The 13,408-nt window shown below is 37.9% G+C and overlaps 2 protein-coding genes across 6 annotated transcripts; both read right to left on the reverse strand.

The window, feature by feature from the left end:
• Positions 1-810: 810 nt before the first annotated feature.
• LOC133729236 (ornithine aminotransferase, mitochondrial) lies at positions 811-5,846 on the reverse strand. 3 transcript variants are annotated; one of them, XM_062156730.1, is made up of 10 exons: positions 5,539-5,839; positions 4,969-5,077; positions 4,375-4,605; positions 3,826-3,985; positions 3,630-3,685; positions 3,310-3,462; positions 2,808-2,905; positions 2,272-2,352; positions 1,923-2,156; positions 811-1,107 (listed from the first exon to the last, which is right to left on the reverse strand). In XM_062156730.1, exons 1-10 carry the CDS (start codon positions 5,688-5,690, stop codon positions 966-968), a joined length of 1,416 nt encoding a protein of 471 aa, XP_062012714.1. In that variant the 5' UTR covers positions 5,691-5,839; the 3' UTR covers positions 811-965. The 3 variants fall into 3 exon arrangements, with proteins under 3 accessions (XP_062012714.1, XP_062012715.1, XP_062012716.1); XM_062156731.1 differs by lacking the exon at positions 4,375-4,605 and having other exon boundaries at positions 5,539-5,846; XM_062156732.1 differs by lacking the exon at positions 5,539-5,839 and having other exon boundaries at positions 4,960-5,077.
• A 629-nt stretch (positions 5,847-6,475) lies between these two features.
• LOC133729235 (KH domain-containing protein At4g18375-like) lies at positions 6,476-12,589 on the reverse strand. Of its 3 annotated transcripts, XM_062156729.1 has the most exons (9): positions 12,447-12,589; positions 11,521-12,135; positions 10,640-11,134; positions 9,998-10,237; positions 9,649-9,915; positions 8,979-9,034; positions 8,795-8,891; positions 8,505-8,665; positions 6,476-7,397 (listed from the first exon to the last, which is right to left on the reverse strand). In XM_062156729.1, exons 2-8 carry the CDS (start codon positions 12,118-12,120, stop codon positions 8,534-8,536), a joined length of 1,887 nt encoding a protein of 628 aa, XP_062012713.1. In that variant the 5' UTR covers positions 12,121-12,135; positions 12,447-12,589; the 3' UTR covers positions 6,476-7,397; positions 8,505-8,533. The 3 variants fall into 3 exon arrangements, with proteins under 3 accessions (XP_062012713.1, XP_062012711.1, XP_062012712.1); XM_062156727.1 differs by lacking the exon at positions 6,476-7,397 and having other exon boundaries at positions 8,136-8,665; XM_062156728.1 differs by lacking the exons at positions 6,476-7,397; positions 12,447-12,589 and adding an exon at positions 12,303-12,408 and having other exon boundaries at positions 8,136-8,665.
• Positions 12,590-13,408: the final 819 nt, after the last annotated feature.

The following is a 13,408-nucleotide window of genomic DNA, read 5'->3' on the forward strand; positions in this document are numbered from 1 at the left end:
ATGTACAGTATGTATACAGCAATCAACGATGTTATTGATTTCAGAAATGTAGAATGACTTTTCAGAAGTATCATTCTCCCTATTATTATCTTAAAAAGATTTCGAAGTCCAGCACATTTGCACTTCCCTCGAACACCAATGCATATGCAACACTCATTGCAAGCGTTCCCCACAAGGAGAAGCAGACAAGTATTAGCTACAGAATCCGGGTTGAAACAAGAGAAGAGTCTTGAATTCAGGAAGTTACTAGAGCCACAATATAAGAGGGGCCAACTCAGAAACCAATTTCCAGCTATGCTCTTAAAATGTGACATTGACAGTAACCAACAAAGGACAGTACCGATAGTAGCTATGCGAGAGAGATCACCTTGTCACTTGTCACTTGTCACTTCTCACTTCTCACTTCTCAACGGTACTTGTACATGGTTCAAGACTTCAAGGGACATCAAAAACTTATACCACAAATCGAGAAACAAGATAGAGAATAGAGACAAAGATGTCCATCTCTGCTTAAACGTCACAGATCAGAAACTATGTCATGACATTCGTGTAAACAATGCTTGATTGTATAATAGAAAAGTAAGAATAACACTGTAGAGCTGGAAAGAAGTAGCAGTGTCTGCATCTGAACATCAAAATTATGGTTTGTTATGCATTCTAAAACTGAACCGGATTTAGGAAATGAAATCAGAAGCTTTACTAGTGTACATGACAACTAACCTATTATGTTTCTTTTATAATTTTTCCTTCATCCAGAAACTGTTTGGTGATTGAAATCAAGATGAATTCAGATTACCAACGACAGTAAGGTGACAATTGGGACAATACCAATTTATTGATAAAATGATTCACAAGAACAGAGGATTCAAGATTGTTGTGAGAAGAATCGTACTTGTATTGTCCATAATGGTCACATATGTTAGGAACAGTCAAAGAGATGTTTTCAGAGATTGCCGTTAGAAGAGTCAGTACAAGTTTCGTCCACAACGGTCACATATGTTGGAAGCAGTTGAAGAGATGTTTTCTGGTTTTTCCTTCTGCATCTTAGGTAGATCATGTTCCAGAACATCTGAGATTGCCTTTGATCCTTCTTCGAGCTCTTCCAAACTGAAATTCAGGTCATAGTATTATAACCTAATAAATAACCTGACACATTTATATTATTGCAGGTAAACAAGTGGTTTATATTAACTCGTATCATTTGAAAATTAGCAGCAGCCAAATTATAGAGCTCTCATAACATTAATTTGATGAATTAAAGAACTGAAAGTTTTGTATTTGGTTGGTAGAATATAAGGATGTCTCATTAGAGAAAATCATTCCAGGAGTAGCATCAGAAAATGAACTACAGATAATTTTTAAGGAGTAACATAACTTTAAGCTCTAGGGAAGTGGTAGAATTAACGAATAGGCAAGTCTGCACGCCCCATAACGAATAGGAATTGGAACTAGAGACTTATTTTAAGCAAGCTAGAATCACAGACGAATTACTCAATCATTAAATGGTAGAATTAATTTTGGCCAAAGAAAGAAATGGTAGAATTACTTTTATACCACACTCCTACCATGAAGTAATTAGTATACTAGTAGTGACACTCCTACCATGAAGTATTTAGTATACTAGTCTACACTCCCCACTAAATTAGATTTCAACTCGTTCAAAGCCTTCCTTTGCATTCCAATTCCTATTCGTTATGGGGCGTGCAGACTTGCAACATCTGTTAGATCAAACTAATGATTTCTTCAGGGATATATAACTAAAATGCACAATGACTTCCGGCCCCCTAATTTGATCTTTTAACTTTGATATTCTAGGTTCATATTTTACACTTGTTTCAACAGGCCATATTGACCTCAAACATCTGGCAGAAGGAGGATATCATTAAAACATTAATTGATTGATCATCAACATATGTATTTACCTTATGGAGAGTGGAGGAGTCAATCTGATAATAGTATCATGAGTTGGCTTGGCAAGAACTCCTCTCTCCTTCAACTTTAGACAGATATCATAAGCAGAAACAGGGGACAAGTTTTTGCTATTGAGCTCCACAGCATTGAACAAACCTCTTCCTCGAACTTCCTTAATGTAGTTTGGGTACTTCTGCTGAATCTTGTTTAGCTGATTCCTCAGCTCTTCTCCCATTTGGGCAGATCTATAGAACAGTTGAGCATAAGTTAGTTCTGTCTTTAGACTCTTAAATATCGAACAATATCAATGGCCAAAAATCAATAACTTAATAACAGAACACCGGGGGACAGATTTGCTACCTTTCAGCAAGTCTCTCATCTCTTATTACATCTAGTGAGGCAATAGAAACAGCACTGGCCAACGGATTACCACCAAAGGTACTGCAAAATACAAATACACCTAAGCTCTATTATACATTAGACCAAGAAACAGGCCAAGCACATAGCAGGAGGACTGAAAATGGATTCAGAAATATTAGAAGGAAAGAAGAGTAGCAATAGTCAAACAAGTATATCCAAGTCAGGTTTGTCCAGAAACTTTTACTCTCATTTGAACCCTGTGGCCAGTTGGCCACAGCCAAGCAGCAATTCCAGTCCTACCATCTTCTGGACACAAACACCGGGAAAATTCTTGCCGATATTTTTTTGAACAGAAATACTAGTAGAAATATATCTAAAGAGTAAACGATGAACACTAAATGATGGAACTGTATAGGTTATATCTCAGTTCAGTAAAAGTGTCTTAAAAGTCGAAAAATATCTAAAGAAATCAATATGCACAATATGATGGGATGGTTAAGTATGAATAATCTATAAAAGCAGTTATAGCAGCAAACCTTCCGTGCTCTCCAGGTCGGATACAGAGCATAATGTCTTTGTCTGCAAGCACCGCACTTACAGGTATCACACCACCACCCAATGCTTTTCCTAGAATCTGAATAACATCCCATAATTGTTAACTTACTCTGACATCTAGAATGCATTTGGCTCATAGTTTAGAGAAAAACTGCAGTACATGAAAGCGATGAGCTGGTAGCAGAATAAATTAGCTCTGATGTTTTTTTTTTTTTTTTTGGAAATAAATTAGACCACATACTTAGAAATATGATGCAAATAAATCATAGAAGCATTACTAGGGTTTAGACAAGATTTCTAGGGTGCATGTCAACAATATTTGTGAAATACTTTTGCAATTTGACAATGCATTGCCAAAATTTTAGATAGAGACTAAATTTGGTTCAGAACTAGGTAAGTACAAATCTAGAACAAATCACCAGAACAAGAATTATGTTTATATTCAGGAGTTTGGAAATAGTTTGGTACTACAAAAAAACCTACCACTACATCTGGGCGAACTTCTTCCCAATCACAAGCCAGCATTCTCCCTGACCGTGCTAAACCAGATTGTATTTCATCATCAATCATCAAAATGTTATATTTTGTGCATAGATCTCTGACAGATTTCAAATAACCATCTGGAGGAATTATAACCTGTGAACAAAGAAGACCATTTTTTTCAGAAGAACTTATGCAAGATTGGAATAATTATTTAAAATTAATATATATAAAAAGGAACAGTTCAGTCATGTTTTCAGTTTTATGGGTTGGAACAAATATAACACAAAATTAATCAAATATTTTATTCTACAAAAACATACCCCAGCCTCTCCTTGAATGGGTTCAAAAAGAAATCCAGCAATTCGATCTCCATTCTCTGCACTCATTAGCAGATAAATTAATCAGTTCAATTTAATACAGAAATCTGATAGGGTTAAGGCAATACAATAAATATTGAAAAAAGAAAACAAATAAACTTGCGAACTATACGATGATTTAAAGTCATTGCATGCAAACCTTTAAAGATTTTTTCAAGGCCAACTGCATCACCAAAATCAACTTTAAGATGTCCTGGCACTAAGGGCCAAAAACCTCGGGTTGCCTCATTGTCACAGCTCATAGAAATGACTGCCAATGTACGACCATGGAAGCAGCCACAACATGAGACAATAATAGCCTGTATATAGCTCAGTTAAGTTAGTAACACAATTTTGAGTTAGCAACACAATGAGATGTGTTGGAGGATAAAAAGTGCATACCAACTGTGATTGTAAGCCAGTCACATATCAGGGACTAATTTGTTTTTGGGTGAGAATTAGTACCCAAAATTAAGCAATTTGATACTTACTATATTTTGTGTGGTGATTAGGGTTGTTCACTTTTTATCGTCTAGATTCATGACTTATATATCTCAATCTCCCTTTTTTCCAAATATAGTCTGTGCTTAGATAATCAATGAGTGTAGAAAACCAGAACTACTCTAGTCGTCAACCAACTTAAGGAACCCAAAATAAATAAGATCTATGTCAAAAAAGAGAATATGTCTCCATAAGTTCTACCTCCTACCTCATCTTTTGGAATTTTTTTCTTCTCATAACCCCATTTCCTTGCCAACTTTAAAGCTGTTTCTACAGCTTCCGCACCAGTGTTCATAGGCAGCACCATATCATAATCAAACATGCTTGTTAGATACTCAGCAAATACTGGAAATCTATCATTATAGAAAGCTCGGGAACTAAGAGTGAGCCTTTCTGCCTGTTCTTGTAATGCCTTCATGATCTTTGGATGACAATGACCCTATAGCAGGAAGCTATTGGTCACATAATGGAGAAACATGTGCCGTGCAGTGAATAAATTAAGTAAAAAGAGGACCATTAACCACACTTTATCTGGTTTTGAAAAAAAAAAAAAAGGTTTCTGATATGAACACGAATCTTTGCTGCTCAGTTTTAAAAGAAAAAAGCCACTGCCTCATTGATAATTGGATAGGTGAACCTTGGAATCCAAAAATGGTATAGCATTGATGTGCTTTTGGAACGACAATAATCAATGTCATCTGGTTCAGAGTGCATATCTATCTACGTGTTTCTGTGTGCATGTGTCTGTGTGTGAACATGCTTCCGTGAACCATTGTTGTACCACATCACTTACTTTTTATACCTGATTAACAGCAGAGTAAGCTGCAAGAAAGTCCAGATATCTGTTTCCCTCGGGATCCCATATGCATGATCCCTTCGCTTGAGAGAATACAATTGGAATCGGGTGGTAACTGCAAATTGTACCAGCAAATTTTCTTAAAACCTTATCACTTGCACACTATAAATTACCTGAACCAAAGAAATTAGCTCATGTAAACCATCAAGGCAAAAGCTCATGACACTGACAAGAATCACATACTAGTATCCTCATTTCTTCAGTTTCTTCCATAATTCTCACAATTAATGACACCCGACAAGTAAAAATTTGAACAAAAACATCAAGAACGCCAGAAATTCACTCATACTGAACTCAAAACAATACGATAGACGAACAAAACCATTAGGCAAATACAAAAATTCACGTACAGTGACCCCGTTTACGTTCATTTAGAACCCACAAAGCAGCAATCAAATGAGAACAAGCCAAACCCAGATTGCAGAACATGATCAAGAATCAAATGGCAGCAATAAAGTGCAATTCTTTAACGAAAAAACCCAAGAATTACAGAGAAAGTTAAGAGAGAAAACAGACTTGTGGGCACTGTGTTCATATTCAGAGTTGATGAGGGTCTGAGAAGATGAATAGGCACTGCCTTGAGGAACAGCCCCGAAGCTCCTCCGTCCAGTCCAGATCACTCTGTTGAAGCCCAACACACTCTGCAAAGCTCTCCTGCTGCTCGCCATTGACGGATGATGACAAAGATTTCAACTTTCTTTTGTTCCAATTTTGTGTTATGAGGTTTGAACTTTGAAGAGAGCAAATGTGTTTGGTTTGTGACTTGTCAGACTGAAACACGATGATGGGTAATAGTACAATTGTCGTTATACGACGAAGTGAAACACCATTATCCAAAAAGAGATCATGGTTCCCACGTCACATGTCATTCAAGATTAACTTGGGTGAGTGAAATGCCATTTGTTAATTGGCTTCATATCAATTTTGTTTAACACATCTAATAAGTTGGATACACGTATGAATCCATAATGTCATCTTCTTTCTGGTTTGAAATCAGTGAAATAGGAAAGATGCTGGATATTATTGATCGTTCAGTTTGCACTCAGCGTCATTTTGTAATAGATGTTTCATGTTTGTGCTAGCTTTACTTAGTCATCAACAGAGTGAAAGTAATCAATGTATTTCGATCTGTGAGGTTAAAATCATAACAGTAGCCAGAACTTTGATTTCACACGAGGGATGAAGCAATGAGCAGATTAAGGTCCCAGATTATGCTCTACTGCACGGAAGCCTTTTCTTACAACCAAACCTGGCCTAATCTTAACCTATTTCTCACCAAAATTGGGTGACGACATTTGCCCTTGTAATTAGAAATCTGCTACTACCAAGGGTTTTCAGTGAAAGACCTTATTCAATACATCATTGCAAACATGCTCGATTGGAAAAAAAAAAAAAAAAAAAAAACCAGCTTTATCTTTGCTGTGAAGGAAGGAAAGAAAGAAAGGAAAAAAAGAAAAAGAACACATCATTTCCATACATCATCATCATCTTCAATCTATATTTCATAATCAAGCATCAATTCTCAAACAAGCAAAGGTCAAGTTGTTATATATGCTTTCTAGACCTCTGATTAAGTAAAGAACTTGCAAAATTGTTTACAATACAGACAATGTACGTTGCTCAGTGATTAACACATTTTTGCATACCCTTCCAAAACCCCATATCCTTCTCCACTTCCTGTTCCCAAATGAAAGAATACAAACCTTGCGATGGTTCCAGTGTCAAAGCATCACATATCAATTTTGGTACCAAGCAATCAATAGCCAGTAAAATGCGGCCACAACAACTGTATACCACAGACATAACATAACCCCCCACAAGCAGGGAAACACCTTCTCAACTAGTTTTCTTGAAACCCACACATACACTACTTGAAATGTACCTGACAAAAATCTAGACTTCACAGGAATATATTAAACTCTTGACAATAGTACCACGCACGCAGAGCAAGTCTGACAAGAGACATGACAAAATCTAGAACGGAAATGAAGCTGAAGTAAACCCTAGAAAAGATTCAGCACACACCTCTATGAGCTTTTAGCTATGATCATAACAAACTCACACCCAGTTCCTTGTGATTGATATGAAGGAAAGAAAGAATTTCAAGAGGTGTTTTGATCTATCATTTAATTGCTATAACGCAGTTGTAAAAGAATCTAAATACCCCATATGATTTTGTCATCACAATCAATTTGAAGGGAAAGACAATGGTTTCAAGTGGTCTTTCTTGATGCATCCTCTAATGTAAAAGAACCTATCTACAGATCTACATTCCTATGCCACGTATCTAAAAGGGAAGCAATTGATACTAGCCTCCCATAATGATTTGGTCATGATTGCAGCAGATGTTGCTTCTACGGAAGAATCACTGTTAACTGCAATAAGATTTTGCAGACAACAAGATGATAAGCAAGCAGACAACCAGAACAAGATCGGAAATATTCAAGCAGTTTGATCTTAAGTTGATCAAATGAAGGTTCTGATATCATTGATGTTCTGATCTCTCAATATTCAATATCAGTAATATTGAGTATCAAGCTTAGTTGCAGTGATAAACCAGAAACTAAGCTGTTCTGGAACACCATAGTGGCTAATTCATGGATTGAGTAAAGATGGCAAATACAAAATCCTACAGCTACTCAAAGTCCTCCCATCTGGAAGACGAAACAAAGCCACAAGATTGAAAGATATAGTTGTGAATAAGAAGTTTTATCCAACCTCGCCAAAGAAATGAGTATTAAGGAGCATTTCCATGATGTCACTATACGAAATTCTCCTCGAAGTGCAGGGCAGACTAATCAATGTTAAGGAATGTTGTGGTTAAGGATGGCAGATATGAGCCAAGAGATCATCTAGGATTTAATAAATAGAGATTCAAAGAGTTGGTTTTGCAATGATGTTTCACACGCCCAAGATGAACACAGAAGGTAGGGAATAAAGACGCAAAAGATTTTCTGTAGATTATCTAATTGAAGAGAGTAATTCCTCACCGCTTAAGCTCAATATGCATGTAAATCGAGGAGAACATGGAATTACCAACTGCATTTCACTTGCACTGTTGATTGAGAAGATGCTTCTAGCAAGAAGCTAAGAGCAAGAGTTGGATGGCCAGGGAAATAACATACATTCATTATAAGATTGACAATTATGGTCATCATTGAATAAGTTTCCGGCATGAACATAAAGTTATAGAGTGTGACAATACTGAAAATAAGATGAACTCTATCTTAGTGAAAGATAAGACAGCTGAAGCGATATGACTGGAAAGAAAGAACCTAACATTGTAGATTAAGAATAGATTTGGCGGCGATGGAAGGCATGAACCCTGCGGTGAATCCTCTAGCAGTCTCAATACCCACTTTAGTGGGAGAACAGAAAGAACCACGTTGGATAAGTTCAGAAAAGAAGCCTTCTCCAGAACCAAACCTAAAGGTCTAAGGATGGGAAACATGATAGAAAATTCCAAGATTCTTACTATTCACCTTTAAACTGGCCAGTTGCACCCAAAAACTTAGATGGCCATTATAAATGCCTGGATCAAGTTCTCTGCTGTCCGCTTCTGTTCAACTGTGCCAGATATATGAGCAATACGATCACCCCGTGAAGATTTGGACTCGGAAATCTCTATCATTGCTCCTGATATCTGGAGAAAAATAAGTATGCATGAGAACACTATTCAACCATGCAAATTGTTCAACATGTATAGCCAGAAACAAGCTTGATTTTCCACGTTGACACCTCTCCAGACGTGAAATAAACATAGTATATCTACCTTCCGAATGTTAGCTATATTTGCCCCTCCTTTGCCAATCACCTTACCCGCTGCATTAGCAGGAATGAGCATCTCAAGTGTTGAAGGGGGTGGCAATCTGCGTAGAAGAGCAGCATATGACTGACAGAAAAGAAACAAGAGAGACACACTTCAAAACCAGATATTATAAACTTGATACACTTACCCTCCATATAGCTTGGATGAATATGAAGACACTGATCCGTAGCCATCTTCCCCCATCTAAAAGAGAAATAAAACGAGTACCATCAGTGACATAAATAAAGACTTCGAAACTTACTTCGGATTTAAATGAATCTCATAAAATGACCAAAGTGGATAAGACGACGACTTTATTGCATAGTTCGTGGGTAAGCTTCTTGGAACCAAAAATGTGGGACAGCAGGGGTTTTGGGGAGGGGTTGTAACAATATTTCCAGAGGGTGGGAAACCTTCTAGGTCTGACCAGGAGGGATGTTCAAGGTTAAAGTGGTCATGGAAGGTGTATCTGCCTTTGGAAGGAGTGTTGTAAGAGGTCCTGGTGATGTTGATGGCATGAATAAAGAAAAGGGTTAGTGGTGAGATGTGGAAATAGAATAGGAGTAGGATTGTAGAGGTAAAATGGGAATTGGGAGAGATGGGCCATTTCTTATGGGTTGGAGGTTGGGTCTCTACTCATAGAAGATGTTTGTGGAGGGAACTCGCTGTGAAGTTCTGCCAGCTGTCAATGGACAGAGGTAAAAGATTGCGAGATATAGGATAAGACTTGGAGTGACGTGTGTCTGGAAGTTAATTTACTCTACTAAATGTGATGATATGAGAAACAGAAACAGGTTAATTTAGTGAAATTGGCATACCGGCAGAGATCCATATCCAAACAGGCCACTAGAAGAAAGCATCCCCAAGCCACTTGCACTTTCAGCCCTCTGATCATAACCTAAGGGAGCAACCTGGGGAACTGAAGGCAGCACAGATGGCAAAGGAAGACCAGTGCTACCCGGGTATACCGACTCCGCACCAACAGCAGGGTTATGACCACCATCTCTATCTTTCAAGACATCGTCTCGGAGCCTTAGAACAATCTGAATAAGTGCATCTCTCAAACTACTGAGATCTCCTGCCACCTAAATGAGAAACGATAATGAACAGATGACCAACAGGCAATATAGTGAAACACAAAGCTTAAACTAATTAACTTAAACAAACCTCAACAAGTTCATCATTAGCGTCAGCACATTTAGGCTTATCAGCTTTAGAAATACGGATGTCAGCTTTTGTTCTCTTCCGTATTTCATTTATAATTGAACCATTTTTTCCAATAATACAACCAATAACTTTAGACGGAACAAGAAGCCGTATAGAAACATTGTCAACATCTTCATCATTTATCTTCCCTTGCAACAATAGAACAGCTTCAACTGCCATGGACTTCATATCATCCGGTGACTGCCAAACAGTAAACCCAACCAACATGATCAACATTCTAATCCAGAATTATGATACAAGTTAAGGTAACATACAACTCAGTAACCAATATCATGCATTGGGGAAAGAAATTATCCAAAACAATACTCTAATTTACCGAGCTCTCTCCAGATTCAATAATTTCCTCAAATCAAGTTAAAATGCTTCCCCTTTTTTTCCCAAACTCCAGAACCACACATACTAGATGTCTAGACCCAAGCCTCAAATCAAATTGTTCACCAAATACTATATGAGATGCATGGGTGGTAAAATTTCTCAAGTAAAAATATTAGAATTTTTGGCAAATAGAAATATTCAGTGTCTCCTAGTGTTGTTATAATCTGTAAATTATACTAAAATAGAGCGGATATGTATGGCCAATACCTCTGTTGCAGTAACAGTGATTATGCACTCATCACGGTCATCCTTGGTATCATCAACCTCAACTCGAGCACCACTAGTCTGCCTTATGCTTTTAATGGTACCCCCACCCTTTCCAATGACACGACCAATCTTGTCAGAAGGGCATAGTAATCTCACAACTAACTCCTCAGATCGCAATGCCACACTGAAACCAGAAACTAAAGGAAGAGCAGATGAATATATGGGCCATGCATTCCCTGTATCCGCATAACCCTGAAGATCCTGTACATGTGTAGCATTTAGGAGTGGAGGTAGGGATCTAGAAGGAATAATAGGATCTGCAGGGTTATATAATCCACCCGGTTGATAAATCGGCATATCCGATGGAATTATTATGCTGGGAGGGGCTTCCGGTACTGTTGTATCAAGAGGAATCTGTTCTCGTGCAGGAAACTTGTATATGATTGCAGAAACTGCAAATAATGCTTTTTTCACTGCTTCTGATTCTCCATTTATCTGTCATGGAAGAAACTATCACTTAAACACAGTAATGTTTCTGAGAAAGTTCAGTAAGAGGAAACAGAAAGCTCTTGAGAAAACTATGACAGGCATGAACAATTACTGTACAAATAATATCGATTGAAACACGCCTACTTTAGCTAACAATATTGAAATCAATTTGCTGCAATATCCATAGAGAGGAATGTATCAAAGGTAAGTAGCAACAAATATGCGCCAGAAAGCAATACTAAAGAAGTTGAAAGAGCAGGACCAAAGTTGCAAAAGTCAAGTTTTGGTGATCAAAAGCAACAGCACAACAAAAACATGCTTGATTTTGTAATTAAAAAACAAAAGCACAACTAAAACATGCATGATTTTGCAAGTCAAAAACAAATACTAACCATAACAAAGTTGTCAAAGTCCATTGCACATGAATGTGTTGGTTCAGAGGCATCTTTTGCAGTGACCTTAATATTCGTCCTCGTCCTGCTCCTCAGTTTCTTTATGGTCGACCCGGCCTTCCCTATCACATTAGCACACTGGCTAGCCGGGACAAGAATCTGACACTCTTCCTTATCCCTCCTTCTCTTATCAGAATCTCCAGCAGCAGCCAGCGCATTCGAAATAGCAGAATGCACTTTAAATAGAGCATCCTGTGCAGCACACAAGGGCTCCCTATCACTACTGAACTCATCATCAACATCAACCTCCTCCTTATCCCTAACATAGCTATAAATAGTTATGACCCTATCTTTCGCACCCGGAAATGGATCCACAACCTTCACCTTAGCTCTACTATCCTGTCTAATCGAATTGATCACTTTCCCACTCTTCCCAATCACGCTTCCAATGACCCCAACAGGGCATAGAATCCTGTACACAACAACCTCGTCGCCACCGCCCCTATCTTCTCTGTCATTCATCCGCCTCTTCTGGTTCTTGTTCCCGCCATCGTAATCTCGGTCCCTCTGCGAACGATACCGCTTCCCCGTCTCTCCCATTGATCAATTCTGTTCCTGAAACCACAACACAAACTCAATCACAGACTGAGCAGAGAACCATGAGAAGAAGGAACATAGAACAAGATTGAAGATTTCGTTGAAATTGAAATTGGGTTTTTCTAAATTCGGGGTCTTTTTACAGTTATGAGAGCATGTGGTGAAAGATTAGAGCTCGAATTTACATCTCCGGTTTGACCTGGGATTGTTTCTTTGCATTCTTAAACGAAACGGAATAAAAAGCTTGGTGGAAAATCGAAATACTGAGAAGAATGGGAAGGAGATAATGAAGGTGGGAGGTTAAAAAACCCTAGAAGAAGAAGAAGTACCTGTAAATTGGGAAACAGCTAAGTCGAAGACGGAGAGAGAGAGAAGAGAGCTTCTGAAAAACTAAGGATTCGTGTTAGTCTACTGCCTTTCTTTATTTTATTTGACGTAAGAAAGGAACGGCGCCATTCTTTACTCTAAAATATTATCGTAGATTTTATAGACTTAGGCATCGTTTGAGATTGCTTCGCTTTTAAAAAAATCAGCTTTTTGTTTAAAATTTTAGATTTTATTGTGTTTGATAAATAAATAAAAAACAGCTTTAATTGAAAGTTTATCTTTAAAAAATATTATTTACCAAACACGAAACTGTTTTAATTCACAGCTGATTATTCTCACAACACAACAGTAGCAATTTTTTTTTAAAAGTCACAGCAATGAAATCCCACACCGTTCGGGCCGGGGCTGAACCTCCTAGTTAGGATGGGGTTCCAAATCCCTTTTAAAAAAAAAAAAAAATAGTATTATGGTGTTTAAGGGATTTGTTCTAGGAGAAACCAGGCTAACCCTGTAAATTTGACAAATGTGAACCAGCGTTCGATCATCTGTTTATTAAAACACTTCTTAAAAAGAGTTTTATTCAAATTAGTCATGGCTCAAAAAAGTAGTACGCTTTGTTACCATTTGATTAAAAAAAAAAGGTAATATAGTGACCCAGGCCCAATACACTTTGAGGCCCAATAAGCCCAATCAGATTCCCCTCCACTTTTAAATCTCGAAGTCTGTGCCGATCACAATGCCTCTTCCATTTTCCTCCTTGCTGGTAAGCAATTGAGTTTGAGAGAGAGTTGGGGGCGGAATTAGGGTTAGGGTTTCACCTACAGTATTGCGATGCCGACGGACGACGTCATTTCGGAGAAGGAGGACAAGCGAAGAAGAAGAAGAAGATGGGAGGAGTTAGACATGGACTGCTTATCGAAGGTGTTTAACAGAGTTGGAATGGAGTCACTGGTTTTGGCGGTGC

This window comes from Rosa rugosa, chromosome 2, assembly GCF_958449725.1.
Source record: "Rosa rugosa chromosome 2, drRosRugo1.1, whole genome shotgun sequence".
NCBI classification, from domain to species: Eukaryota; Viridiplantae; Streptophyta; class Magnoliopsida; order Rosales; family Rosaceae; genus Rosa; species Rosa rugosa.

Excerpts from the sequence above, each read along its gene's own strand:
- LOC133729236 (XM_062156730.1), bottom strand. The coding sequence starts at position 5,690 with ATGGCGAGCAGCAGGAGAGCTTTGCAGAGTGTGTTGGGCTTCAACAGA. Across the intron at positions 4,606-4,968 it reads CTTACTCTGCTGTTAATCAG|GGTCATTGTCATCCAAAGAT; the intron begins GTATAAAAAGTA and ends TTCCTGCTATAG. Across the intron at positions 2,906-3,309 it reads AAGTTCGCCCAGATGTAGTG|ATTCTAGGAAAAGCATTGGG; the intron begins GTAGGTTTTTTT and ends GATGTTATTCAG.
- LOC133729235 (XM_062156729.1), bottom strand. The coding sequence starts at position 12,120 with ATGGGAGAGACGGGGAAGCGGTATCGTTCGCAGAGGGACCGAGATTAC. Across the intron at positions 9,035-9,648 it reads TTGGATATGGATCTCTGCCG|ATGGGGGAAGATGGCTACGG; the intron begins GTATGCCAATTT and ends TTTCTCTTTTAG. Across the intron at positions 8,666-8,794 it reads ATATAGCTAACATTCGGAAG|ATATCAGGAGCAATGATAGA; the intron begins GTAGATATACTA and ends ATTTTTCTCCAG.